This window comes from Thunnus albacares, chromosome 3 (genome assembly GCF_914725855.1).
Source record: "Thunnus albacares chromosome 3, fThuAlb1.1, whole genome shotgun sequence".
Lineage (NCBI taxonomy): Eukaryota > Metazoa > Chordata > Actinopteri > Scombriformes > Scombridae > Thunnus > Thunnus albacares.
Window position 1 is genome coordinate 4,386,863 of NC_058108.1, and position 27,474 is coordinate 4,414,336.

Below are 27,474 nucleotides of genomic sequence, written 5' to 3' on the forward strand. Positions count from 1 at the left end.
AGTACAATTTTGAGATACTTGTACTTTACTTGAGTTTTTCCATTTGATGCTACTATATACTTCCACTCCACTACATTTCAGAGGGAAATATATACATTTATCTGACAGCTTTAGTTACTTTTCAGATGAAGATTTGACACGATGGACACAGTGTTAAAGATGAAACCGGTGGTTTGGCTTTTGACGTCTTATAAAAAGTAGTGTGTAGTCGGGGTCACATGTCAGATGTCTATAAGTTGTTAACAGCTCCACCAAAAAGTGATTTTTCCCTCCAAACTTCTCACATGCTTTAATTTCAATAAATGTTTAAATGATCCAAAACTGAATACAGATAATAATATAACATATAATAATGTATCAGTCAGAGGGACCAAACCACTACTTTTACTGCAATATTTTAAGTACACTTTGCTGCTGGTACTTATGTAGCTACGTTTACTTAAGTAGAGTTTTTCATGCAGGACTTTTACTTGTAATGGAGTATTTTTACATTGCCTGATAGGTACTTTTACCTAAGTACAGGGTCTGAATACTTCTTCCACCACTGGCAATTGTTAAAACTTGCATATTCAACATTTTACTAATTTCAAGACATTTTTATGTCAGAGTGGGCTATCTGCAGCCCAATGAAATTGTTGGTTGTAAAAATGTTCTTTAATGTTCTAAGCCTGTGTGGATAGCTTTGATAAGCTATAGCATTTTGACAAATGTTAACTAAGCTATATCATGAAAAGAGTCGGCTATTCAATGCTCCATTATGACTCTTTTGTGGACCAGATCAGGTTCAAATGCAATTTATTCCTGGTTATTTTATTATGCCTGAATAATTGTACTACCGTTAGAAATGAATGCGGAATTAATTGCACTATTAGTCTAAAGAGATAATACAAATACAAATATGTTTAATATAATCACTACTTCACTACTCTGCAGCAACTCTTCATATTGTAATTGTCTGTTATTCAGTCCTACAAAACAATTTCAACAAGGGGGGTAAACAATTGGGTGAGATTATTTCTTCCCAATAGAAATAATTTAGTGTCCATATCTTGAAACAAAACTAAATAAGGGCACTGCCACTAGGAAAATCTAATATTCCAGGACACAGCCATGGGCGGGAAGCTATATGGATCTCTGCCGCCTCCAAATTCCCAAAAACCCTGGCGCAACCAGCACTCCTATTCTGGAATCTTAGTTTTTTGTCAAATTGATCAAACACAGCTTTATTTAGGAATATGAGCACATTGTAAACTAAAATATCAAAGCCATTAAAGGTGCAGCGTGTAGAATTTAGTGGCATTTAGTGGAACGGACTTGGCAGAAATTGAACGTAATAGTCATAAGTATGTTTTAATTCATGTGTAATCACATGAAACTAAGAACAGTTGTGTTTTACCTAAGAATACGCCCGTTACATCTACATAGGGAGCGGGTCCTCTTCCACAGAACCCACCATGTTGCACTGCCATGTTTCTACAGTAGCCCAGAATGGAAAAAAAAAACAAACACTGGCTCTGGAGGGGGCTTTTCAAGTTCACCATAGTTTCTCCTACACACTAGGAAGCGGAGGGGGAGGGGTATTTAGTAGGTTGCAATCTGCATCCTCACTGCTAGATGCCACTAAATCCTACACACTGGTCCTTTGAAACTAGATTTTTTTTACACAGGGCCCAAAAATAAGACAATAGCAGTCCTAATTCCAAATTTCTTATACACACTGAACCTGAGGCCTTCGGGGTCCCTTTTGGATCTCGGGTGGCAATCCAGCTTTGAATAAAGGCTAGCTTCAGGTGAAATATTCTGCCCAATTTAACGTGTTTTTTGAAAATAGAAGTGAAGATAAAAACAATAGATAACCGGGGTAACAAGTAGATTTGTATATTGTATATTGTGTTTTTTTTTTTTCTCCAAATTTCACGCTCTTATTCTGAAGCCCCGAATCCCATGTTTTCCGGTCTGGTTCGTCGCTGCGTGCGCGCGGCTTGACTCGTCGTCAGTGTGATAGGAGGGGACTATCCTGAAGCCCCAGCTCATTTCTCTGCTCTCACGTTCCCCGCCGGAGAGAGTGAGCGCTGTTTCCGATGAAAGAGCTCAGTAAGTTGGGGTGTATTTCATAAGCCGGGCTGACCATCTCTCCACATGCGCTGACACGACCGCAGATATCACACACATCCCGTCGGACGGCGGAGGGGAACGTTTACTTGGCTGCTTTTTGACACATTGTGAATACATACTAGAGAGACGCGCAGAGGGGGGAGGATGTTGCTGAAGGAGTACAGGATATGCATGCCCCTCACAGTGGAGGAGGTGAGTTTTCCTACCAATTTTTTCTATAAGTCTTTGTGTCACTTTGACCGCTACTTCAGACGACTCTGACAGCTAAACCCGCTGGGTTTGCTGCTCCTTACATGTGGCGGCAGGAGGTTTACATGAAGTGTGTGAATACATTCAGGTGAACTTGAAGAAGCGCTTCCATTCTCTCATCTCTCCCTATTTCTCTCCCTCTGTTACTACAAAGTCTAACATTTCACTGGAGTCCTTTTAAAGTATTCTGTTTAGCCTAAACTGACTAGACTACTTGTTTTAAACACACCCTCCCATAGAAAAAAAGAAATTCTAATAATCCTAATATAGCCTATTTTAAAAAGATACTAAACAGTCAGTTCACTAATGACTCCATGAAACAATTAAAGCCCCCCTCCACTCAAAAAATGTGTTTTTTCTGCATGTTCCTTCAGTTGGATGTTTGAGCTTCACTGTGCAGAATGATGTCTGTGCAGAGTTTGACACTAGAAGGCTGTTTTCACATCTATCTGCTGAAAGTGTAAAGTTTCCTCCAGTGCTTATAGAAAATCCAATTTTAAGGGGTGGGCCCCGAGAGCATGACTTGACATCACAAATAGTTTGGAAGCCAATTCTGGTCTAATATTCAACTTACGCAAGTGTGATGTGGAAACTTGAAGCCTGCAGTGCACAAACACTGAGAATGAACTTCACAGTGACGTAGGAGACATCTTGTTTCCAGCAGTTCAACTTTAGAGATGAAATATATTTTAAGCCACATATCTCTTGATTCTGGGATTTTTTTTTGATGAGGGAGAAGGAACAGATGTTTGTTTTTTAAGGAGATAATTTGCCTTTTTTGTGGAAAAACTATAACAGACACAAATTACTATTCAAAGTGTTTTACATACACCCTGAAACATGTCTGGATGTATATAAAGTAAAAATCTATCACTATTACCTCACTGTTCAGCACCACAGACACATTATAGAGCAATAAGCACTCTAGCTCTGATCCTTTTTCAGCCTTGTTCAGACACACACACACACACGCACACACACTCTAACACAATGCAGAGCGGTGGTGTTTCATACTAATAGTCGTACTGATTGATATCAGACAGAAAGGACCATTGTCTGTATTCAGCGTATTTGTCTATGAGGTCTCACGACTCAGTCTAAAATTAGAAGCTGAAGATGATTGCTCTCTTGTCCCGGCATGCTCGTCGTACTATACAGGACAGCACCTTATTCAATGATCACTCATGTCATTGTTTTCGTACTCATCTCCGTTGCTTGTATTGTGATGCGTGGGTGTCGTCGTCGTCAGGTTTTCTTATAGCTGAGGGCCTGGTGGAATAACGGTCTCTCTGCAGCGCTGACATCTTTTCAGTTTTATATCTTAAGATCCTAAACCCAGATGAGATTTGGTCCTTGCGGAAGAAACACAATATTAAAGCCTAAAATAGCAGTGCTAGGACATTTTTTTTTTTTTTTTGATTTGAACAGAGTTATTTTTAGAAAAGAGGGGGAGAGATGAAAGCAGAAAAGTGACTGGTTGCTTTCAGATCTTTTATTGGGCACTCTGGTTTCTCACAGCAACATGTGTAAACTACAGATGACTGCATCATGTTGATGCCTACTTTCTGGGGGCTGGTACAGGCTTTCAATGAAGTGTAGAGGGATTCTCACTGAAGTGGAATGAGGTGCATCTCCATTTTGCAACATAGGCTGCACATAAGAACATTGGGCCTCGTTGACCAATAACTTCCTATGTTTTTTCTCGAATTTGTCCTCGAGAAAGGTCTACGTCAGATTCACGACGTGTTCTTAAAATGCAGATTTTTTTTGCACCTGTTTTCTTATGATGATGAATCCCATTGTCCTTGTAAATTCAAAACACATCCTAATAAGCATAAGTAAAAGCCCGACCAGTCAACCCATAAAAGGGCATGAGACTGCAAGGCTGTGTGCACATGGAAATCACACACTGAAATTGAAAAGAAAAGTTGAGGGTGGAGCACCGGATTCCAAACGTAAAAAAAAAATCTTCAGTAGGTCTGAAGTTGAGGTACTGCTACAGGAAGTGAACATCAAATGAACTGCTATATTTAGTACCATCAGTAGAAGATATAAAATAACAGGAAAACAAAAAATGCATGTGATGATATTACTCATTCAGTGAACGCTGTATCCGGAGAAGGGCGCACAACTGATGGTTTGATCTCAAATCTGAGATCCAAACACAGAAGAGAGATACTGACCACTGGAGGGGGACAGGCTTGCCTAGAGTTAGCTGAGCTGGACCGGCGCATACAATAGGGGTCATTATTGGAGAGACAGCACTCTCGGGTGTGCCGTCAGCTGAGTATTTGGATACAGACCTGGGCCCCGTGTCAGTGGTTTCATCTCCTAGGCCATCTCAGAATCAGAAGATAAGCTAGTGTTTCAGAATTAATACAATCTGACGGTACGTTTGATCTCGCCGTAGCTGTAAAACCGTGGAACATGTGAACACCAGTATGTTAAACCCTAAAAGCAGGTGATTCAAAGCAAAGTGTTACCTAAGTGCTCAGTTTGTATTCAAAATTTAAACATTTGCTTTTACAGTATAGACCAAACATTGCATAATTGAAATAAAAAATAAAAGGTTGCTACAGTGGTTTGATTTTTATCATTTATTTGCAGATGAACTTCCCGTTCAGCTGCCCCATATCTGATCTCAGAGAACGGTCCAAACGCTTTCACAGAAAGCCTCAACGCTGGCCACAATCTCCCAGACACTTGAAGAAATAAAGATGCACTGAAACTTGTTTGATTTTTTTTTTTTTTTTAAGTGATTTCTTTCTTGAGATTAATTGTAAGCTATAAATCATTACACTGTAAAAGTCAAATTAAACAAGCAATGATTTACTGTTGAACTTGGACAGCAGGTCTGTTGTTTGGTCCCAGGAGTGGGTGAGGACGCACATCCTCTTGTTGTTGTGGTGGCTGAGGGGGAAGTGGTACACCATGTTTCATGGCCATGTTGTGCAATACACAGCAGGCCATGATTATCCCACAAAACTTCAAATGATGAAAAGAAGATTATAAAATGCAACAAAACTGTGATAGAATTTGGCTGAAGTAGTCTGTAGGCTCTCCAATGATTTTTGCAAGAATAAAACACAATTTCTCAGCTGTTCTCTTTATACACACCTTCTCCGGTCTGTAAAGCAGCGTGCCACCTGCTGTGTCCAAACACATCCAGTGTCCTTTTAAGATGCCAATGATGCGCTCGATGGTGGAGCGAGTGTGTGCGTGCTGCTGATTGAAGGACACCCCCTGGTGAGTCTGAGGTTGGGGACTGGTGTCATTAACCAGGTGGCCAGGGCATATTCTCCATCTCCAAATAAAACAAGTCATTATAGGAATAGAAGCCCACTGCTGCAGCTCCTTGTTGGAGGTGCATACCTAGAGAACTGTTTTGTAAAATGTAGGAGTCGTATGCACCTCCTGGGAAGCAGGGGTCCACATTCAGATGGTGGTTCTGGGAGTAGCGGATACATTTATGGAGTGGTATTACTGGCGGTTGAGATATGGGAACGGATCTGGAGAGGATGCCTTTAATGTGCACGTGTGTGCAGTTTATTGCACCGATAGTGTTGTGTAGACAAGCAATGGGATGGAATCCTCTCTGGACTGGGACTTGTTCTTCTGTTTAGGGGAATTTTTATGTATTGTGTGGCCTGTGATTTATTCCATTCCCGACTCACAGGAGAGTACAGCTGATGGATGCCTGTGTTATACCCACCTTGTCTTCTAGCTCCCTCTGAAATGTCCCAGTTGCTAAAAAGCCCAAGGTGGAGAGTATCTGCACATGTAGTGGTGCAGGGTTAGACCGTCTGGTATGGCTCCGCAGTGCTATTGCAAAGCTCCTTGAGGACAGCTCTCGGTAAGCTAAAGCATCCCAAGAGGTACTTGTCACTCTCTGCAAATAGATCTATATGGTTCTGGAGGATGCATTCCCTCCTCAGGGCATCATCTGCAACATCTTGCAGCAGCAGTAAATATGCCATTGCACGAGTAGGCCTATGGTGCAGAAACAGGCCTACTTTGAGCCTATAAATAGCATGATCAATCAATGAATATTGGATGGAATGGTTCCCAATTAGCATAATTGATGTGGTGAACTGAAGTGTTAGTGTAGTGTTTCTTTATTTTAGAAGACCATAATTTAAATCCTGTAATATTATACAACTGTAGAATTGAAGAAAATGCAATAATGAATTATTTTCCACAAACATGTCAGCTCTCAAATGTGCATAAGTGTGCTCTTGTGTGTGCGTAGATTCTGAACAAATCCCAAATAAGAAAACATTAGTGAACGTCAGAATCTTGTCGCCACTGCCCATGTGATGTTTTCTCATCAACAGGCAGTGAAAAAGGCGTTACACCACAAACTTATATAAAACCCTGTGGTCAAGAAAAGGAAATGCTGTTTCTGAAGAAAGAACTCAGTAACTTAAACTGTGTTTCATAAAGCTGACTAACCATCTTTCCACATACGCTGACACAACCAGAGAATATTACACACACGCCGTTCTTGCATCCATTGCCGAATACCTTTGCAGCGAACGTGACATCACGCTTTGTTTTTCATGCACAGTTTACATCTGGAAGCCCAGAAGGAATAGAGAGAGAGAAAGCTCTCTTGTCACATCCCTCGAACTTGTGAACAGATGGTTGTTACGAAAACACGAGAGCAGTCGGGTTAAAGCTGCAATCTGTGAACAAATTTGAACAAAAGTGTCACCCTCCCACCGCCAAAATTCAAAACACAGGATTGGATGCTGCTGCTGTCATTCCAAAACTGACACGTCTGTTAATACATGGATTACCACTGTATCAGCTGTACGTTTGGGATGTTCTGAAACACTCGAATAAAGAGTCAAGTCAATCTCTTCAGTTATACTCGTGAACGCACAATTGCTGAATCGGAGATTAGGCCTTACTTTATCCCCGCCTGCTGCTGCTGCTGCTGCAACCTCCTGTTGCTATAACTTTCTACTGAGAAAGAGACTTCCGTCACACTGAAACTGTAATATACAGATCAAACTTATGATTAAGCTAATACAACCTGCTGTTCACCAGCTGGTGCAGATTTTTTTTTTTTTACCTTGTTTTTGTCAAACTGTAAAAAAAAGAAGCAGTCTTAGTTTGACATATTTTAGCAAATGAGAAGGAGAGCTGTCATCCATAAAAACGTACGTGTCAGGTGGGGGTTTGTTCTTATCTTGACCGCACACATTGAGCCGAGCGTTATCCCTCGTCTTCTAAAGTTGTATCAAAGTTTCCTGCCTGTCCAAGGGCAGAGGAAGGAGGGAGGGACGGGTGGAACGGATGGATGGTGATTAAGGACAAACTACTTAGGGCTGACTGCTGAGGGGTTGAGGGGGGAAAGGATGGCAGAGCGGACGGAAAGAGATGAGGGGAGGAGTAGGGGTAATGTGGGAAGTTGTGGGAGATTTTTCTTTTTTTTTCTTTTGAAATTCCCCAAGGTCTCGGACTAATACACTGTGTGCGTGCGCTTAGATTCGGAGTCACGGGGACATGCAAGGTCACGTCTCTCTGTGTATTGTCTCTGGGAAGAGATTACTGTCTGCTGCTTTGCCGAATTGCGTCATCACAGTCTTACTACTGCAGATGTCGGACAGACTATCCGTACAGTGTTTATACAAGTTTAACACGCACCGAAGAAATCATTTAGTAATACCAGACTGCGTGAGTCGTTCCGTGAACCTTGATTCTCCGGAATCTTAGTCATCCCCTTCGCCTGTTACTCCCTCCCGCCTTTATACCTCTGCTTTCCATTTCTACATTCCACCAATCCACGCCCCTAGACGTAAGTAAGTGAAAAGTCATTTCTTCATACTTTTTTTTTTTTTTTTTTATATACATCTCATCGGACCAGGACCTGAATAATGTGAATTCCGTTCCTTTACATGTACAATGTGTTGGAATGACAATAAAAAATTTAAACCTTGAATAAAACATTGAACTTTAATAATCAATGAATCCTTTGAGCCATTTTCCAGGCAACAAATCATTGTCTGCAGTCTCTCAAATGTGATTATTTAATGTTTTTCATTGTTTTATATTCTAGTATACTGAATATATTTGGATTCATGGTACCTTGAACTCTAGAAAAGAGTTTGTGATTTGGATCAGCTTACTCTTTTTAAAGTTGTGCATTCAAAGGCAGTTTTTTGTTACTTTTCATGCCTTTATGATTTACAGTTACACAAATTTACCAACATAATTTATTTCTCCCTGGAGGAAGGTCTTTCATGTGTGGAAAGTCTGGTGGAATAAAGTTTTGGAAATTGATAAAACAATACAAATCTAAGCCTTGTTGTAAAAGCCCAGACATCTGACATATGAAAACATTTGCTCCCATTAACATGTTATCTTCATTGTGTAATAAGTAGGGCAAAGATGACTCAGTGTAACTCATGCCGATTCAAGAACTTCAGGTCTGGATGACATTAAAGGAGTTCAGTCGTCTCAGTGTAGCTTCTGTGTTTTTTAGTATTAGTTTGAAGTTACATCTCAGATTTATATGTAACTCCAACCAGAAACACTTAGCAAAGAAATAATCATTTCCCCTCTCCAGTGTCTTTGGGGGAGAACTCCTCTCCTCTCTCCTTCTCCTGTAAGCACAGCCATTCATCAGCCACCGCGCCTATTTTTTTTTTTTTTCCCCTGGAAAGGATAGCGAGGTGATGCGTCACAGCAGACACAGACAGATGTATCCTTCTCTTGCGTCCGTCCGTCAGTCTGTCTACCGTTGTGTCTTTCTCTGCTGCAGTATCTCTCGCTTACACCTCCCCTGTCTTTGTCTGACGTGCCCTTTTTTTTTTTTCAAGCTCGCAAGAAAAAACGCTGACATCACCCAACCGCCGGCTGACCTGAGTCACCGTGCGCCTCCAGCAGCACATCTGATTTCAGGACCTGTATTCACCCTTAACGTGTTCTTGCTCGATGAATCTGAAATTTTCATGGCAACTTCGATTTCACGCTCGAATAGCTTCGTCTGTGTGCTGAAAAGAGCTCCAGAAACTGCTTGAAACTGTGCTCAGACTTACAAAGACCCAGACGGTGGTGGTGTGTGTGTGTGTGTGTATGTGTGTGTGTGAAGAAGGTTTTCACAGCACCATGGATACTTTCATGGGGGAATAAGGTTGAATAAGGTTTTCACAGCAGCATGGTTACCTTCAGGGGGGGGAAAGAAAACTGAAGCAGGTCTTCAGCACAAAAGGCCAGCCTCTGTTTTTTTTTTCTGTGCCTCAAAGCATAATGACATTCAGAGAAGGCCGGTGAAAAAGACACCCATTCTAAGCTGAATTAACCCTGTTTTTTGAGTCGATTTGACTCAGGTAGTTGACAGGCGGTCGCACTCATCGGCTGAATGTCTGTTTGATGAGGTGGTGTAGACTGTAGTCTGCTCTGAGAACATCTTTTTCTGGGTCTAGGCTGTCACACGCACCGGAAACCCAAAAGTGTAACCATTTTTAACCACCGTGCACACTATTTTCAGTAGACCTCAGAACAGGTGGCTCAACCCCAGAATTAAAGATGGCTCCTCTGATTCCACTCTGTGTTTGAATGAAGGTTAACCAGGTAATATGGATGAACGGGTGAGTTGCCTCTGGGACAGATGACTGTATAAATGGAAGGATGGATGGCTGCAGCAAGAACACCTGGGTCGCTGGCTCACACTGGCATTTTTCGGGGCATGAGCATCTCTGCATGTCTCATCCTTGCCAGAATTGATTTAGGGGGAATGAATATCTTCTAATGTAGTGCACTCCACACTTTTCCAAAAAGCACATACAGCTCATTCATCTCTCTAAAGCCTCATCGGGGGTTTGCGCTGTGCGGTGCAAGCTGCACACCTGCTTCTGGTCAGCTAATGTTATCCAGTTATGATAACACACACACCAACCAAAAAACAATTAGTGTAAAAGCAGCTGGCACACACCTGATGTAGTTGCATTGTAGTTTTGTGGACCCATGAACCGCTGTAATAGGAATGGAAACTGTCATTTTGTGCTTTTGCCCAGGAGGGCTTATCTGTCATAGATATTCATGCAAGTGTTTATGTTGTACAAGTTGTACAGACATTGTATCAGCTCTCAAGCATGACATTGACCGTTTGAACCATTTTATGCAACGCTACCTTCCACAGCTTAACAGTAAGTGAATGAAAACAGTTTTTAAAGTATAGTGAAAGACATGAGATGATTTCATTTGTTTTGTCTCTTTCTCCTGGTTACTTCATTCACATGGGATGAAAAAAAAAAAGAAAAACTCATTTGCTGGTTTGTTAAAAAAAAAACCCTTTTAATAAGGACCCCCTAACAAGATTGGTTGCCATTGTTCAATCCCTGAGCATGTTTCCATGACGGCAGCGGTTAATTTCATGTATCCACAGGCCGGGAGAGCTGAAAAGCAGTGAGAACAAACTCGCTGTAGTTCAGTGAGGACATTGAGGTTTCTTTCCAGACAAATCAAACTGTTTTTTTTTTTTCAGGCATGGTAATTAAAGAAGACAGTGTCCTTGGAGGGCTGGGTGTTCTTGCATTTAGAAAGGGTGATGTAATGAAATGTAATATGAAGGTGTGTAAAATGAGAATTCACACACACACACATACACACAGGGAGGGCAGGGATTGTGGTCAGTTAGGTGGATGTTTTCCAACGCTGAGGCTCGACAGTTGGGTTTAAGTGAGGAGACGGTAATTTGAAGGACTATCTCCTCACTCATTATACCAACTCGCTGCCATCTATAGGACGTCTACTGAGCCTAAAGATGACATTAAAGTGCTATGATGGCTCGCAGCCATTAGAATAGAAGCTAGTAACACAATGTCCGCATCGTTTTTCACAAGCACTGCCGCTTTTTACATTCATAACATTGTTTTCTCTCTTTATGGTTAGACCTCTTTCATCCACTCCAGGGTTTGTTTAGGAAATGGGGCCTGTTAGATACTATTTGTTTCTTTGGTGTCATGGTAAGGTGCAAGGCCTTTCTGCCATCTGGTACACATGACAATGCTGTGATTCAATCAACATCCCATTTACTGCCATTTACTTTTCTAGAGGAAACCATCATGGGTTGTGATGGACCATTATCCACCAATGAGGCCCATTCTCATTTCCTAGATGGCTATGTGTGTGTGTGTGTGTGTGTGTGTGTGTGTGTGTGTGTGTGTCAGTGTGACTGTGTAAGTGTATGTCAGAGAGGCTGTTTCATAACATGAGAGTTTCATGAGACGGTCACACCTCTCCAACTGTCGGGAGAGGTTGTTTCACTTTCATCAGTGGAACAAATTCTGTTTGTCTCCCTCTTGTACACACCCACACTTTGAGTATAAGTGTGCTTGTTTCGATTATTTAACAGTAACACACACACACAAACAAACATCACAGGGCACATCACCATTGTCTCCGTCTTTTAAACCACGCAGCTGACCTGCACTTGATAGCGGTATCCACCTCTCCAGTAGTGATGAGCTGATGAGGTGTAACGCTGGTTCCTAACACACTGAAAGAGGGAAAAAAAGCTTGATGATGGCTTTTTGGAAAAGTATGGAGAAAAAGAAATGTTCCATCATCTTTCTCTACTGCACCGATAAATATCAGGAGGAATAAGTGCTGTTTTCTACCTATCACGGCTGCTAAATCTGTAACATGAGGCTGAAAATAGCAACAAAGCTGCAGATTCTTGAGACTCCGTTCAATACGGACGTCTTCACTGAAATTGCTTACTGTTGTTTACTTCACAGCAGGTTCACGCTGTAGCTCAGGAACAGGTGAAACAGCACGCTAGGATCAGAACAAAACTTTCCACTTATCTATTTGTTGCACATCAATACGAGCAAGAAATTTGAAGGATCGGTCTCATATTTAATTTTCGGTATAATTGCAAATGGACCTTTTTGTTTTTATAAAATGAATGTCACCCTAATATGTACAAATATGGAAAAAGGCTGAGAGGCTGGATAGAAGATGAGGGTGAGTTAATGGAATTATGTGAAAGATGAGGCTTCACAGCCTCTTTACAGTACTTGACATTACAGAAATTCATTTGCTGCACTCAGCCGAGCACCTATAAGTGTCTTCCACACACGTTTCTTTGTTGTTTATCAGAGGAGATTTCACAGGATGTGGTTCAGCAACTCTGATAGGAATGATGACAGGAATTACATGGAATAGTTTATTTTTTGTCTGGATGTGTTTTTTTTTTTTTTCTTGAGCAGTGACGTGTGGAATGATAAGCCAGTGCCAATGGCAGCAAGCTTGTGTTTTCCCTCAGTAAAGTGATACGACATCAGAAATGAAGGACTATTGGTGAGTCGATGATGAAGTCATGATAGCCTATGATATGCATGTTCTGTATTAATAATACCGTGTGGAGACACGCAGGAAAAACAGACCTAGTCATGTGCGATATTGAATGTTCATCGATCATTGTGAAGTTCTCCACCTGTGGAGACTCGCTGTCTGTGTGAGCAGTGCCCAGCTGTGCATACGTACAGTGACAGTATAGCTTCACACATAGGAGCAGACTAGTGTGGGGCTGAAAATAGCTCTACACTGCCCAAAACATTTTTTGGCAGTATGTCTTGTTAGGGCTGCAACTAAAGATTATTTTCATTATCGATTCATCTGCTGATTGATAATGTTTGATTAAATATAAGGTGTGTCCGTGATTTAAACTATAAACCATAAACACACTCACATGGAAAATGGTATAGGTTAGGCTATCTACTAAACATTAGCTAGTTAGCAAACTGGGAGCATTTTAGACCGCTAATGTTATCATGCTAACATGCTAAATTTTACATATTAATGTTAGCATGTTAATAATAAGTTCATTGTTAACTTACATGCTAACATGCTAACGTTAACATTCTGCTCAATGCACAGCTGAGTTTAAAGTGGGATGCAGCTCAGGCTGATATAAGCTGAGATCATTTTGACAATGTAGAGCTGAGATGTCCTTAAATGACTTCTGTATGGCTTCTCCTCTAATGGCATCCTCCAAACATTTCATGTTGTCCCACTAGTGGTAAGGATATAAAGCTCTCTTCATTTTTCTTCCACCCAACATCATGTTTTCTAGTGTGTAATGAGCATTACAGCCTCAAAGCGCTGCTAGTGTGGCTTTTAGTCTGGTTTCTACAAGAAGTCAGGATGTTAACGGTTATTTCTTTTGTGTCTTGGTGAAACTGTTGAGAATCATTGTTTCATTACGGAGATATTGTGGCTTAAAGAGACATAATGTATGTTTGGTGTTGTTACCAAGTTGTTGAGCACAGCCTGCCAGCAATTTTCCCACTTGCCGGCCTCACTCTGGTTCAGTCCATTGGTGTGTGTGTGTGTGTGTTTGTGTGTGCGTGCGAGAAACCTCTCAGATGCTATATCTGTTTTTTTTCACACAATTGGAGCATCCTGAGTGATCCACATTCAGTGAGAAGCGAGCCATCAACTATGAAGCTGGCGGTTTGTGAAAGGCTAAATGATTGAAATTGATTGATAGTAATTTTTCACTGTTGAAATCATTTTGCCCACTAATGACTCCAAATTCGCGGTCTTCAGTGGGGGTTCTGCCCTCCAAAACAACTTCTGCATTAAGCAGCGATAGCCTTAACTGACTGGTGATCACTCCGCAGGCCATCCCATTATTATATGTCCTGCCACAATAGAATTTCCTCAATCGCTTTGTGTTTCATGAATTATTGAACAGATTCCTGTCAAAGGCAGAATGGGTTGGGGGGGGGGGGGGGGGGGGGGGGGATGGGAGGTTCTAACACAATAAACCGAGTTAACACATCTCCTTGCTGTCAGAATAAAGTGTTAGAGATTACAATACAACAAAACATAGCAATAAGTGAAAATGGATTCCGGCTGTGATGCAGAGAAATTGTTTAGAAATAGAGATTATGAGTGCTATTATGATTGGGAGGTTGTTTTGTTTCCCCTGATGGTAGTCCCTGATTGTATTTATAGCATCGCATGGCAATAAACACTGTTCATATGGTGCCATAAAGCCTTGTATAGATAACAGTTTGCTGATCTAGCAATACAAAAGAACGGGGAACTGACTAATGTTGCCTGAGTGTACACAATGCCACTATCTTTTAAAGCCACATTGTGTCTTAAAATTTAATATATTGCTCAATTACTTACTTTATATGACTTTTATGTTGTATTTTTTTTCAATCGTTCCAATTTTGGTCGCTTAAAATAACTTACATGCTATCATAACGTAGCTGCTACAGTGTTTTTCTCTCTTTGCTTTAGGCTGCTCACTTACATGTGGAGGTTTACCCAGGACTACTGGTCTCCAGTGCCCAATTTTTGTTTTCATCAAAGACTTCCTATTGGACTGTTATCCTCTGGTCAGCCCAGAATATGACCTTCTTTTGAAGAGACAGAAGAGAAACATTATCACAAGTTCCATATAAAAACATAGTGGTGCTCAAAGCCTGATTCAGGCTCGTAATATCTCCATTACTTCAGCAAATGTCGCGCTGATAATGCTATCACTTGAGCGGGAAAATGACTTTTAAAGTGGCCTTGTGTTTATTTGGCCGCGCTATCAGCGGGCAGGTATCTTCCATGTACTGTGTGCTCTGATGCTGATTAGGGCTTCGGCTGTGTTGTTAAGCGTTTGCCTTCATTTCTGACCAGCTTTTACCGCTGGAGGCTATGAAGTGTGAGTTGATGAAATTTAATTTAATGTTCTGGTGGTCTATTCTCACCCTCTGTAGTTTCACTTGCGTGTGTATTTGTCCGTGTGTACGTGTTCACAGGCACAGAGCTTTTTACAACCTGTACTTGTACGGTAGCTGCCGGGTCCTCACTTTAACTTCACGGAGAGACATAGATGATACAAGTGCAGCAGAATGAGAGGCAGAGGAGGAGAGATTTACCAGAGATTTACCAGAGACAGGATGAGGGCAGACAGATGGAGATGATGAGGTCCGGCAGATGCTTTCATGAGATCTACTTATTGTAAAATACATGCAAATGGAAAGTGAAGAGAAGGAGAAAGAAGGTAGACGAAAGTGGCAAGAAGCTGGAGTAGTTGTATGAAATATGAAGAAGAAAGTCATCTATGGTTTCATGCAGCCAGTGGTTTCTAAATAGCTCTTTAACACTGAGTCAGGAAGACTGTTGCTTGCTCTCAGGTGCATTAAAACGGTTGCCACTGTAATTCCAATAGCTTTAAAAAAAAAAGATCTCATGAGAATAAATGTAAATAGAAGCAGGTCAGGCTCGAGTCTTTAGGTTCGTCAATGCCGATGTGTGAACAAAACGCGACTGTGATTCATAAGTACGGCTGTTTCATGCTCACTGCTAGAAAGTTTGGAAAGGTTCGCTTCCGCCGCGTGTTACCAAGGATACTTTTTACACTTAGGATAAGAATACACTGCTGCGCACACTGGTCATCACGCTGTGCTGCTATGCCTCCAGCCCACACACAGGTGCAACGCATCTTTGGAAGAACTATCAGTTCAGCCCACACACACGCACACACACACATACACACATACACACAAATTAGACAGGCTATAGATAGCTATATGCTGACACACTTCATTATCATCTCTGGTTTCTATGGTAACCAGTGCCATCCATCCCTACCATTACCCCCATAGCGGAGTGGATTATAGTGATTATAGTGTTAGACCATCCCTAGGATAACTGTCAAATAATGAGGCACATGATGGAGTCTTACCTTCTCTCAAGCCTGGGATTTAGCACCAATCATTGCCTGGCAGTGTGTTATTCTAGTGTCCCAGCGTTGACACATTAATGTGAGACTAAACAGACTGTGTCGATATTGAAGGTAAACATCATTACTGATGTGTTGCTCTCAGGTGGTCGACTATCACTTTGCATTTTCTCTGCAACCGTTTGATTTCTGTTTATCATCTTTTTAAAATACAATGAATTTTTAAAACGGTCATGCAAGTGAAACGTCTCTGAGGATTTCTTTTCTTTCTCCATTACAGCAGACAATATAGAATACAGAGCTGCAACTCATGATTTTTTTTTTTTTTTATTAGGTTAATCTTTTTTTTTCAATTAATCTGTAAGAAAATAGTGAAAAATGACACATCACAATTTCTCATGGCCCAAGAAAAACCCCCCAAACCCAAAAAGTATTCAAATTAATTCAATTTATAATGATATAAAACAGAGAAAACTGCAAACCCTCATGCTTTTGCAGCTGTTATTTTCATTATTGTCTTAATGTGCCGATTATTTTCTTGACTCTTCGATCTGTAAAATGTCTTTTTCCAGAGTCAAAAGTTACATCTTCACATCTTACTCTGTCCAACCAACAGCCCTAAAAACCCAAAGCTGATCAGTTTACTATCACGTATGACAAAGAAAAGCATTAAATCCTCATCAGCTGAAGGTGAAATCAGCTGATGTTCGGCTTGAAAAATCAAAACAGTTGAATTTTCTGTCAATCGATTAATCGACTAATCGTTTCGGTTCCGCATTTTTGCTTGAAGAGTGATTTTTAAACGATTAATTGACAAACACTCTCAGTTCTTGTAGAATATGATCCCCCTTGTGTTTCAGCAATATGAGGATTAAGCTTTGTGTACTTGTTCTGTTCAAAGACTAATCCATGTTTAAGAATCATCTAATAAAAGATTACAGCTGTCTCTAGCTGCGTCCATTAAACGTCACATAAGGTAGTACTCTGTTTTTCTCCAAAGATTCCTATTGGGAAGCCAAAGAGTGTTTTTTTTTTAATATCTTGATGGCTCAACCTGCTGTGCAGCAATTAGCCTGCCAGCAGCAGCAAATGGATTTAAATCAGGAGAACAAAGACACCAAGAGTCATCGGTGCACGGATCTCTCAATACCTTTGAACGAAGTTATGTTAATTAGAAATATTTCAGCTAATAGACTAATAGATAGTAGGAGCTTTCATCCGGATGTGAAATGAAAGATAACATAGCCTTCAACTGATGATAAGTTTGATATCATTGCGCATGCAACGGTAAAACCATCTACCAAATAAAACCCAATGACACTAACGACAGCCGTTCGAGGGCAGTTGTACAGATTCAGAACTACACCGATGTCAGCGTCTGTCTCTGTTCCCAGTAGGTTCACAAATACAAGGTTTTCGTTGGGCTTCGGTGTTCTACAAGCCTGAGAAAGATGTTAAGGTCAATATTTCCTCTGTCACTTCCACAGGGGGGGGGGGAATCGTGGTGAAAGAACACCAAGATCATCAAGTCACTGAATAAAGCTGCTGAAATGAAGCTAATAAACTCCACATCTTATCTTAATAGCTTCGCAGTTAAGGTGGATGTTCAGTCGGTCTTGGCCTCTGGCGGGAGAGCGATAGGACGAGAGCGAGCGAGTGTGTGTGTGTGTGAGAGAGAGAGATATTGAGTGTGTCATGGCAGAATTACTGTCCCTTACATGATGAGTAAAGGGAAGTCACATTCTCAACCCTTCCTCTGGAAAATAAGAGTGAGGATTGATTTTCCCCCTCATTGGTACACGTGTGTGTGTGTGTTTGTGTAGCGTGTGTGTGTGTGTGTACTAGCCTGTGTGTAGCGTGTGTGTGTGTGTATTTTTCCCCATTTTAGTGTCCTCTTCAACTGAGTCAGCCCCAACCGTGGTTGATTTGTAGTGTGATTTAGAGGATTAGGGAGCAAAAATGCCTGCTAAGATGTATTGACTAAAGGAAGTGTGTGTGTGTGTGTGTGTGTGTGTGTGTGTGTGTGTGTGTGTGTGTGCGCACAGAGAAGCGTAGGGGAGGAGAGGAATAATACTTGGAGAAACAACAAGAGAGACGTACTTATCTGTTCACTAAGATAACAGGAGCGTTAATCATATTGAAGGTTCTAGACATTCAATTATATAAAAGGATAAAAGGTATGTTCTTTTTTGTTTTTTTTGTTTTTTTTTTGAAGAGATCCTGACCAGGATGAGGTATTCTGGAGCTATTTATTGGAACTAGTATCAAAATGTCCTCACACACTGAAATTAAAATTTCACGGTCTTAGATTAGCAGTTTTCCACCGAGGTCCTCCAACAGTTTCTCACCAGAGCGAGAGCCTGTAAAGACTTTACGGCAGCTTTAGGAGAGACTTGAAATGTGAAGTGATGGTTGAATCACCTGACTGTGTAATAAGGGTCGCACATGACATCGCTGACCCAAAGGGATCCCTCCACTCCCAGGGGTTCTTTTTAAAAACATAATTATAGTAATCCTTAGAAGGCAAAGTCACCTCGTCCTTTACAAAAGGATCAAGTCTTTCTTCTTTTTTTAGCTTTTATTTGTCAGACCGTCAAAGTAAGGGCAGATCTGGTGGCCAATTATCCAGAGTAACGTACTGTTTTTCTTTGGTGTTTGAATGTCACATCCTGAGATGTTTGATGTCCCGAAGCCCTTATTCTCAGTCATAATGCTCCTTTTTTTTTTTACTCTGAGAACTCTGATTAGCTCTGCTCAGTCAGAAATGTGTGTGTGAACGGACAGGATTCTCACCCCAGAGTGGGTCTGACTGACAGTAACCCTCTGTCTCTGCGTCTCATGAGTGCAGCCTTTATGATCCCTCTCAGACCACCGAGCTGAGAGACGCTGCAGTCCGACTGAGTTTGACAACACACTGATGAGAGAGTTTAACTCTTGACTTCTGGGGCCACTGGTTTGATCTCTGGATGGCAGAGGGGCCGATCTTCTAGAGCTGTGACATCTGAGATTAAAGTAGAAAAACTTATGAAATACTCCAATAGGCACTGTGATGTGTGTTATGAGGCAGCAAGAATTTGAAGTGTCTCTACAAAGTGGAGTTCTGTGTTGATGACAGAGGGATTCGTTAGCTCCCGTCTCTCCCTCATTAGAGGAATCATCGACCCCACAGCGAAACAGAAACAGGGTCATTTCAACTTTTTTAAATGCCAAAATTGACAGTATTCTGAATTTGTTTAAATAATATCCCGAGAGATGAAAAGCAGGGTTTGATTAGAAGCAGAATTGTTGGATCTGACCTGGAATCAATTAAAAATAACCAACATCTTGAGGTGGTTTCTGTTTGTGTTGGAGACCATTTTCATTGTATAAATTAGTGTCTAGTGATGAATGGCTGGATGCCGTATGAGCTCATCATGAACCGACCACTGGTGTGAAAAGTTAAGGATCAAAATAAAAAAAGCCTGTTTGTTTTCTCCTCCTCCTTCGATTATAAAGCATCGAGTACGAGCCTCCTCCTCGGCGGACATGTGCGAGCTGTGTGCAGTGGACTCGTGTCGTGTAATAGAGGATTTCAAGGTATCAAAGTCCTCAAATTTCAAACAGATGCTGTTCGGGGGCCACTGAGGTGAAAACTGCAGCTTTAAGTCTCTTACTGTGTGTGTGCTTTAGTTTCACCGAGTTTCCGTAACAACAGCGTAATGTTTCTTGACAGCCGTCTCAAGTGTACCAGCTCAGGGGGAGAAAAGAGAGAAAACACTCGAGAAGGTTGATCCGTATGCACAAGTCCCGTTGTGTTTATCTGAAGTCCGCGGTGCAAACAATCTAAGTGTGCATCTCCATAAGGACTATCTAACCTCTCGCTTCCATCACGGTTCACCTTCCTTTCACTTTCCAGGTTTTACAGCCCTGGAAAGGCAAACAGGGGGCAGATGTGCCGGCTCTTTAAATAGACCTAAAGAGGTCTTAACAAGCGGCTCGCTCAGCTCCAGTTTAAGTCCGCCTGTCTCTTATGACCCCTCAGGAAATCCACAAATCACATACAATGACTTCATTTTATTCTGTGTACTTTATTGTCCCTTATTTATATGTGGTTATTCTTTGTATATGTGTATCCTGCAAGAGTAGAGTGATCTGATACACAAACCAATCAACACTTTTGCATTTTTTTGCATTTGAAAGGGGGGATGGGAGCTTCAGAATCTGGAAAAAAAAACTACAGAAGCTAGAATCAGTGTCTATTTTTTTTGTGCAGCCCTTGTTCCTGCTGATTGAATTCCTTGTAATTTTTTAAGCTCAGAGCCTTTTTTTCCGTAGCTCCTGGAGGCTACGTGCAGTCACTGACATCCCAAATCAATCACCCTGTGCTTTATTTTCTACTCCGTCTCTCTTTATTTTCTACTCTCGCTTGTTGCTTTCTAACCAAAAATGTATGGTTTGTTTGTTGCTAACACATCGCCGATCACTTCCTACGCACATTTCTTCCCTCAGTGTACACGCTCGCATGTTTTTCTGTGCATATGAATCACTTTCATCCCACATCTTTCTCTCCTGAGGACGATCCTTTTCAAAAGCCAAAACATCTCACCGGAGGGGGATGTTGAATCCTTTTCTTCTTGTGCACGGTGCCTTTTCTGGAGAGTATTGCATAGAAAGTATACAATACTACTCTTACACAGGAGTATAGATATAACTGTCCATATACATACTACATCCAAACACACGTGCACACACATACACACAGAAAAGTACAAAACTATGTCTTCTCCCTGCTCAGATTAACCTTTCGTCTCCATCTTGACCTCTATATGGCATCGCTCTTCCTCTCTCTGTGTGTGTGTGTTAATGTGGGTGTGTGAGTGTTTGCTTTCCAGTGACTGTTTCCTCAAAGGTTTTATCTCATATTTTGCCATCTCATCTGAGCAAAGTGTTTCTGCAAACTACGTCACTTTTACCAGCATGTGTTCAATTTCAGTTCAACTAAGCACATCAAAAGACCAGCCAGCAGCTTCTGTTGGCTGCTTTTAGTTTCTGCAGCAGTGTCACACTAAAGCTTTTGGCCGGAGTTATCTGGGAATTCAAAAAAGGCTCATTAAAAAACAAGACACAGCAAACTTCACACGGGATAAGTGACGGATAGAAAGGCAGATAGAGAGAGTGTTGTTTCACTGAGATGATTCTGCACATATCGATGGTTTAAAAGAGGAAATAACACATTCATTTCATTACCAAAAAAAAAAAAGTTGAATTCTTAAGCAATAAAATGAACTCTGGCTCAGGTCAGTGTGCTCAAAGCTATATGCCTGACCAGTAGTATATTGTAGCTAATGTTAGCTCATGGCATGCTTAGATAGTATATTGGTATATGGTATATTGTTTGTAACTGACATCATAGTCAGTTTGCTGACTAAGACTATTCTCTTTCAACTGTTTGCTGTTCAGGAAAAATGACCCTGTTTTATAGCCCCAGTATCAAAAACAAGGAAGCCATGTTTGCTATTAAACAGAGTATTGAAATATGTTCTTAAATGTCTTTTTTGCATTTCAGTTTTCATTCTACCAAAGAAGACAGAAGAGTTACAAGGATTGCTTTTTGAATGTAAATGAGCAGGAATCCTGTTCAATGTTTTTTAGATTATCACAAGTGAGCAGAGTACAAGCAGTTTGCTGTCGTCATATTAGGAGTAATTTCTCCCAAATATGCTTCCCCTTGGCTCTGTCTTCTCTAATTGTGACAAACTTATTTTAGCTGTGTTTGTCTCAGAGGAACAGACGCCTTTTCCTGTTTTGTTTTTTTTTTTTGCTATAAAGTAATTCACCTTGTTCTGTCCTGATAGCAACACAGTAGATTTCCTGCTGAATCTGACCTTGTGGATCACAATATGAAACGTAGCACACGTTATAGGCTGCTAATGATCAAGGCTATAGTTTAATCGAAGGGTTCGTCAGTTAGACAGAAGGAGACGTTAGTTAAACTGAGCCAAGCCAGCGTTTAACCTCTCTCCCAGACAGGAATGTTTTCTGGGTAATTAAGAAAGATATGCTTCTGTCTTGTGTCTTGTCTTAACTCCAAACATTTTCTCCTTCCAACTTCCTTCCCCTCTGTACCCCTAGTGATGTCATCACACAGAGCTACACACACACACACACACACACACTCGCGCGCACTAGCCAAGACTCAACCGGGCAGATATTTTGGAAAAAGCTGAGTGATCTCCTCAGAATAAAGTGGGAAGAGAGAGAGAGAGGCATCGCTACTGGGCTGATTCGGTCTTAATAGGGCTTTGACGTCAGTGGGAGGCGAAAGTGGACTGAGGTGCATATTTTCTGCAAGCTTCACTCAAGAGGCCCTAATAGAGGACGTTTTGCATTCCCTCTTTTCACTGGGACTGTGAAGTTGATCACACTTGGCACCCTCTGGGGCTCACTGGTTTGTGCTTGACAAATGTTCTCAGTGCGTTACGCAGCGAAGCCAAAGTGTAAAAACACTGAATACTTTCAATGACAACCGTTCACCAGTCACTGACGTCACACTTAATCTTTTAACACTAAGATATATCTGATGGAATTGGATGATAGTGAACTGCAGAAGTAAGCGAGCTAATAATTATGTCAGTTAATAACTTCATATTGATAACGTGTTGTATCCTTTTGGGAGTTTTCTGGCTAACTTGCATGCGTAGTTTGATTAATATTAACCTTTCGGTCGTCATTGTACATAAATGTGCTGTATGTGCGTCTTGGATTGACCCTGGTCACGGGTGTGTGTGTGTGTGTGAAAAGCACATTTGTAGCGTGTTTGCAGATGGTTGACGCAAGCAGCCGGTCAGGGATGTGGGAACCGATCCAGAGGGCTGAACGGCGAGTTCTCCTCTCTGTTTGTTTACCTTCCCCTTCCTTCACTGGGTGGCTTCGCCGCTCTCTGAGCGAAAGAGGGAAGGAAGGACGGAGAAAGGAGGAAGAAAAGAAGAAGAAAAAAGAGAGATGAAAATGAGTTGCAGCCCTTCTGACTCGGGCTTGAACTCGTGAGGAAGTAGTTGTCCTGCGTACAACAATGTGAGAAGCTTTTAACTTGATTCTCCCTTTGTAGGACCTCCGTTCTTCTTCACCTGAAATGCACCAAATATACCAAATATGGGTTTAAAAATGATGAAAATTGGAAAAAACAGCACATTGAAGCAACTCCTTCTACCCTAAATGTGTCTTTTGTCTGACAGGTAGCAGCTAAATCCATCAGAGCCTTTCTTGTTCTGAATTTTGCATGGCAACCCCCCCCCCCCCCCACACACACACACACACACAAACACAGCAGGCACTCATCTCGCCTTCGTGGAAAGGGAGATTTCAGAAAGGAGAAGTGATGCCGGGAAGTCCGATATAAAGCTGCAGCCACGATAAAGGTTTCGCTTCAGGTGCTGCTAAAAAGACTCGAGAGGTTTTACTCACCACATCAGTCGCTCGCTGTCCGTAACACAAAAAAAAAAAAACAAATGAAGATATATATGCTCTCAGCGATCATTGTCTGTGTGCGGTTTGTTTGTGGTTGTCAGATGCAATCATGCAGCCTAAAACTGAAACAGGGGAGCTGTGAAGTTATGATGCGCTGTTCGTATTTAAGATCACATATACGAAGCCGCAAGTTTGGTTCAACGTCATGGAAAATCTGTTATGAGTGCACATGGGTGTGAGCACATACTGTACGTGTGAAGCTTTTTGTATGTGTGTGAGAGAGTTTTTGTTGATTTATTCCAAAGACTTTATCAACTATTAATGTAACCTACATAATGACAGAGTCCTCAATTAATAATTGACAACTTATCTTATTAAATCAACTTTTTTCAATGTAGCACCAGACAACCAGAGTGTATGCACTGCAATTGTAGCCTTTTAACACACTGTAAAACTGATGAAAGATATTGTAATATACACAAAGATGTATTATATGAATGATAGGAGACTTTTCTCACAGTTAAAACTGCTGATGTTGTTTCTGATCAGTTGTGAGGTTGAACTCCGTTTAGCAGAATTTTCCATGATCGTAGACCTCGTGTCAAAATCATCGAATATTGTTGTACACATTGCTAAATTTGGTCTCAAAAACCCCACTCTTGTGTTTCAAACCCTCATATAAACATCATCCGTCGCATATCCTGCAAGCAGCGACCACAAAGAAATCTCAGTGTCAAACATGTATGTATACACAGTGGAGTCTTGGAGTCTGTCGGCTTGTTTACTTGTTGAGTGGAAATGAGGGAAATTGCACTCTGTGGTGGAAAAAAAAAAAAAAAAAATCTTTCCTTTTTGCATCACTGCCTTTTGTTTTAGCCCAAAACAGAAATGTCATGCCCGTATTTTGCAGCGTGTTTGCAGATACTCGGTGGTTTGCGTGTGTGAGTGACTCGCACAGGTCAAAGGTCAGACATTCGGTTTTTCCTGTGTTGTGTTTAGTGAAAATCCTCACTTGGTGTTTTGACACAGAATTCATATTTTCTCCATATTCTAGTCCATGTACTCTGTTCTCCTTTTTGATATTGTTTGGACTACGCACCTGTCTGATTCTCTCCTCTGTGCCGTGTGTGTGTGTTTGGCCTTGGATCGATAGTCCGTGTCAGCGGCATTGTTATGGAAACACAGTTAGTTTTCCTTTTAGCTACAGAAACACCGACAGACAGAAGGTCAAGAGCAGTCAGACAGAATCCCCTTTTTTATACCTGTTGAGTCAACTGCACCAGCTGTTTGCCGTTTTGTCTGCCGAACACTTTAAGTGGTTTGATGACTCAGCTTCTTTTTTTGCTTGTTGTCCAAACAAAGAGGAGACAGCTGAGAATCCCGACCTATCGGCTGACGCAGGTTCCTGGAGTGAGATAGAAAATGCGGAAAGTTCCCCTTCTTTGTCCTTTTTTATTGTCCTCGCTTTTACGCAAATAAAGAGCCTAAAGGCCAGAAACGTCACATCCGGGCTCGTTGCTGTCGCTGCGCTCTCGTTAAGGGTTTCCCTCACTCTCTCTGGATCAACACTATATCTTCAATTCTACTCCTATGTGAGTAGCGCTGTTGTTTCCCAATTCCTCCAAGGCCTGAACAGTTGACAGCAATGCAGCATGAATACATTAAATGCTATTTTTATCCGGATAAACAAGTACTACAAGAAGCTGAAATCCTCCCAGTAAAAAGGTACTGGTTGAACAAGCTCTTACTGGTCTCATAATGTGTATAATTATTTGAACTGAGCATAAAAAGACATCTCCAAAAGTTACAGTTTTTCAAATATTTAAAAACTCTCCTCTCAACCCGGGACCGAAGCCAACATTTCCTTTCTGTAGAAGCGATCCCAGGCTCCCGCTGGCTTTGAATGCCGAGCCGTAAGTAATAAATGTCTCTTGAGTGATTTATAAGGACTGAAATTTCTTGTCTTGTCTTGTCTTGGCTACATCTCTGGCAACACCACCTCATGCCTTCATCTCTCTCTCTCTCTCTGCTGCTTTCTCTTTTCCTCTCTTTCTTCCTGACACACACACACACACACAGGACACCAAGTTCCACTCCTCCAGAGAAAAACGGCCTTCTGCAGACCTGTAATGCAGTTCTGTTTAGTTGCGTAAGTTCATTACAGTCCATTTTAATCCATTTATTCCAGTAGCGGTCTGCTCGGTGGCAGTGCACCTTTTCTTTCTCTCCCTCTCCCCTGTCGATGCCATATATGGACCTTATCACAGCAGGACTGTTCGTTCTTCATATCTTCAGTGGATGAAATGTGCCTGAAAGAGGGGAGCGAACTTTTTATTAAATGATCTTTTAGCAAATCAGAGGCAGCAACACATCAAAACAAGCTGACAGATACGCAGCCACCATCATCTCACAGGCTTATAATGTTGTTACGGCCGATGCTAACAGCAAACAGCTGAGTATTTACACATCCAGCAGATATGGAACAAGGAGTCACGTTTCTGGCTACCTGACGAATCATACACCTCGGCGAATCACATGGCTCAGTGTAAATGCATCCAAGAAGCGTCGGAAATAGATTGAAATCCAAACCTCCTCAGGAGGTGGCTGGAGATGCATTCGAGGAAGATGTTGAAAAGGTGCAAATGCATCCATGTCTTCAAGAGGGCATACCTAATCTTCTTGTCTCTCAACAAGTAAGCCTGTCTGTGGAAACGGCCTCTGCAGGGTCTGTACTGTCTGTCCCCCTGTGATAATGGCAGCTTAAGTTACACTGAAATTAGCTGTTGTTCTCACTGTCTCATTAAAGTGTCAGGAAAAAAATGGCTGCAGTGATTTCAGCACACAGAAGGTGGCACAGAGATGTTCTAGCGTTTCTACGATCGTTTTGACTATTTGAACGATGTGTGTGGGTGAGAAAACTGAAACAAAGATGCAAAACAAGCTGAAATATTTAGTTGTTTGTTTTTTCATGTTCTCAAATATTGATTCATGTACGTTTAAGGAGTTTCTTCACTTTGAGTCGACTTTTTTTACCAACCAGTCAGTTATTTCGATGCATGCAGACCTCACTGTGGATCCTTAATGGTCAGATTTGTTTCATGAACATCACATGACTACCCTGTGTTTGGATAATCTTAGAGTCACAAGGTCTCAGTGGAGTTTCAGTGGCATATCCACTGTGAGTCCCTGGGGGAAACACTGGTCAGCAGGGAATGGAGGCAGACTTGTGATTTTTTTTATTTTTTTATTTTTCTGTTACTCAGCAGTATGTCAGAGGGGCTCTGTACTCAGCAATGTTTCGCTGCGGCTTGACGGAAATGTCTGAGATTCTTCTTGCATCAGTTTTCACTCCGAGACAGCTGAGAGAAATGCGCACAAAACATCCCAATCACTCACACACACACACACACACATACACACACACACACACAAGTCTCTCTGTCTCATTCTGGCTCACACACATTCACACAGACACACAGTCATCTTCCCTCAGGGAGCCGCTGCAATGGACACTCAATAAGGAGAGCTCTATTGATCTACCTGCAGGTGGTGAGGTAAAGGAGAGCCCATTACTGCTTTAATAACACACTCTCCTCCGTGTCAGCCTGCCATACGGGCTCTGCAACCCTCAGCCTGTCCTGCCACACCAGACTGCACCGGCTGACTGAATGAACTCACTGAAACACATACATCTACCAGCGTATCAGCACGGTACTTTTTTACTATGTTAAGTTCCAAGAAAGCTTCAAGCTATTCGCAGTGAGGTTTTTACAAAGTCATTTTTATTTCACTGGAGACTCTAAAGGCTCATTTGCCTCAGTCATGGCCAGAGCTGAAAGAATCTCTGGGGCATTTTTGCCAATTGTTGTTTCAAAGTATAGTTGGACTGATACTAGATTTTTGAGGCCAGTACTGATAAAAAATGATATATTGGGCCAATAGTCATTTTTTAAAAA

At 41.5% G+C, this 27,474-nt stretch overlaps 1 protein-coding gene across 3 annotated transcripts in view; it reads left to right on the forward strand.

Annotated features, from left to right (window-relative positions):
- Positions 1–1,999: 1,999 nt before the first annotated feature.
- Positions 2,000–27,474, forward strand: part of LOC122978858 (cytoplasmic phosphatidylinositol transfer protein 1-like) — an 82,273-nt gene continuing 56,798 nt past the window's right edge. The window contains exon 1 of one of the 3 annotated variants that reach the window (XM_044345899.1): positions 2,000–2,307. In XM_044345899.1, the coding sequence (XP_044201834.1) occupies positions 2,260–2,307 (48 nt within the window). In that variant the 5' untranslated portion in view covers positions 2,000–2,259. The remainder of the gene's footprint in view (positions 2,308–27,474) is intronic. The other 2 variants (XM_044345901.1, XM_044345900.1) reach the window with 2 other exon arrangements.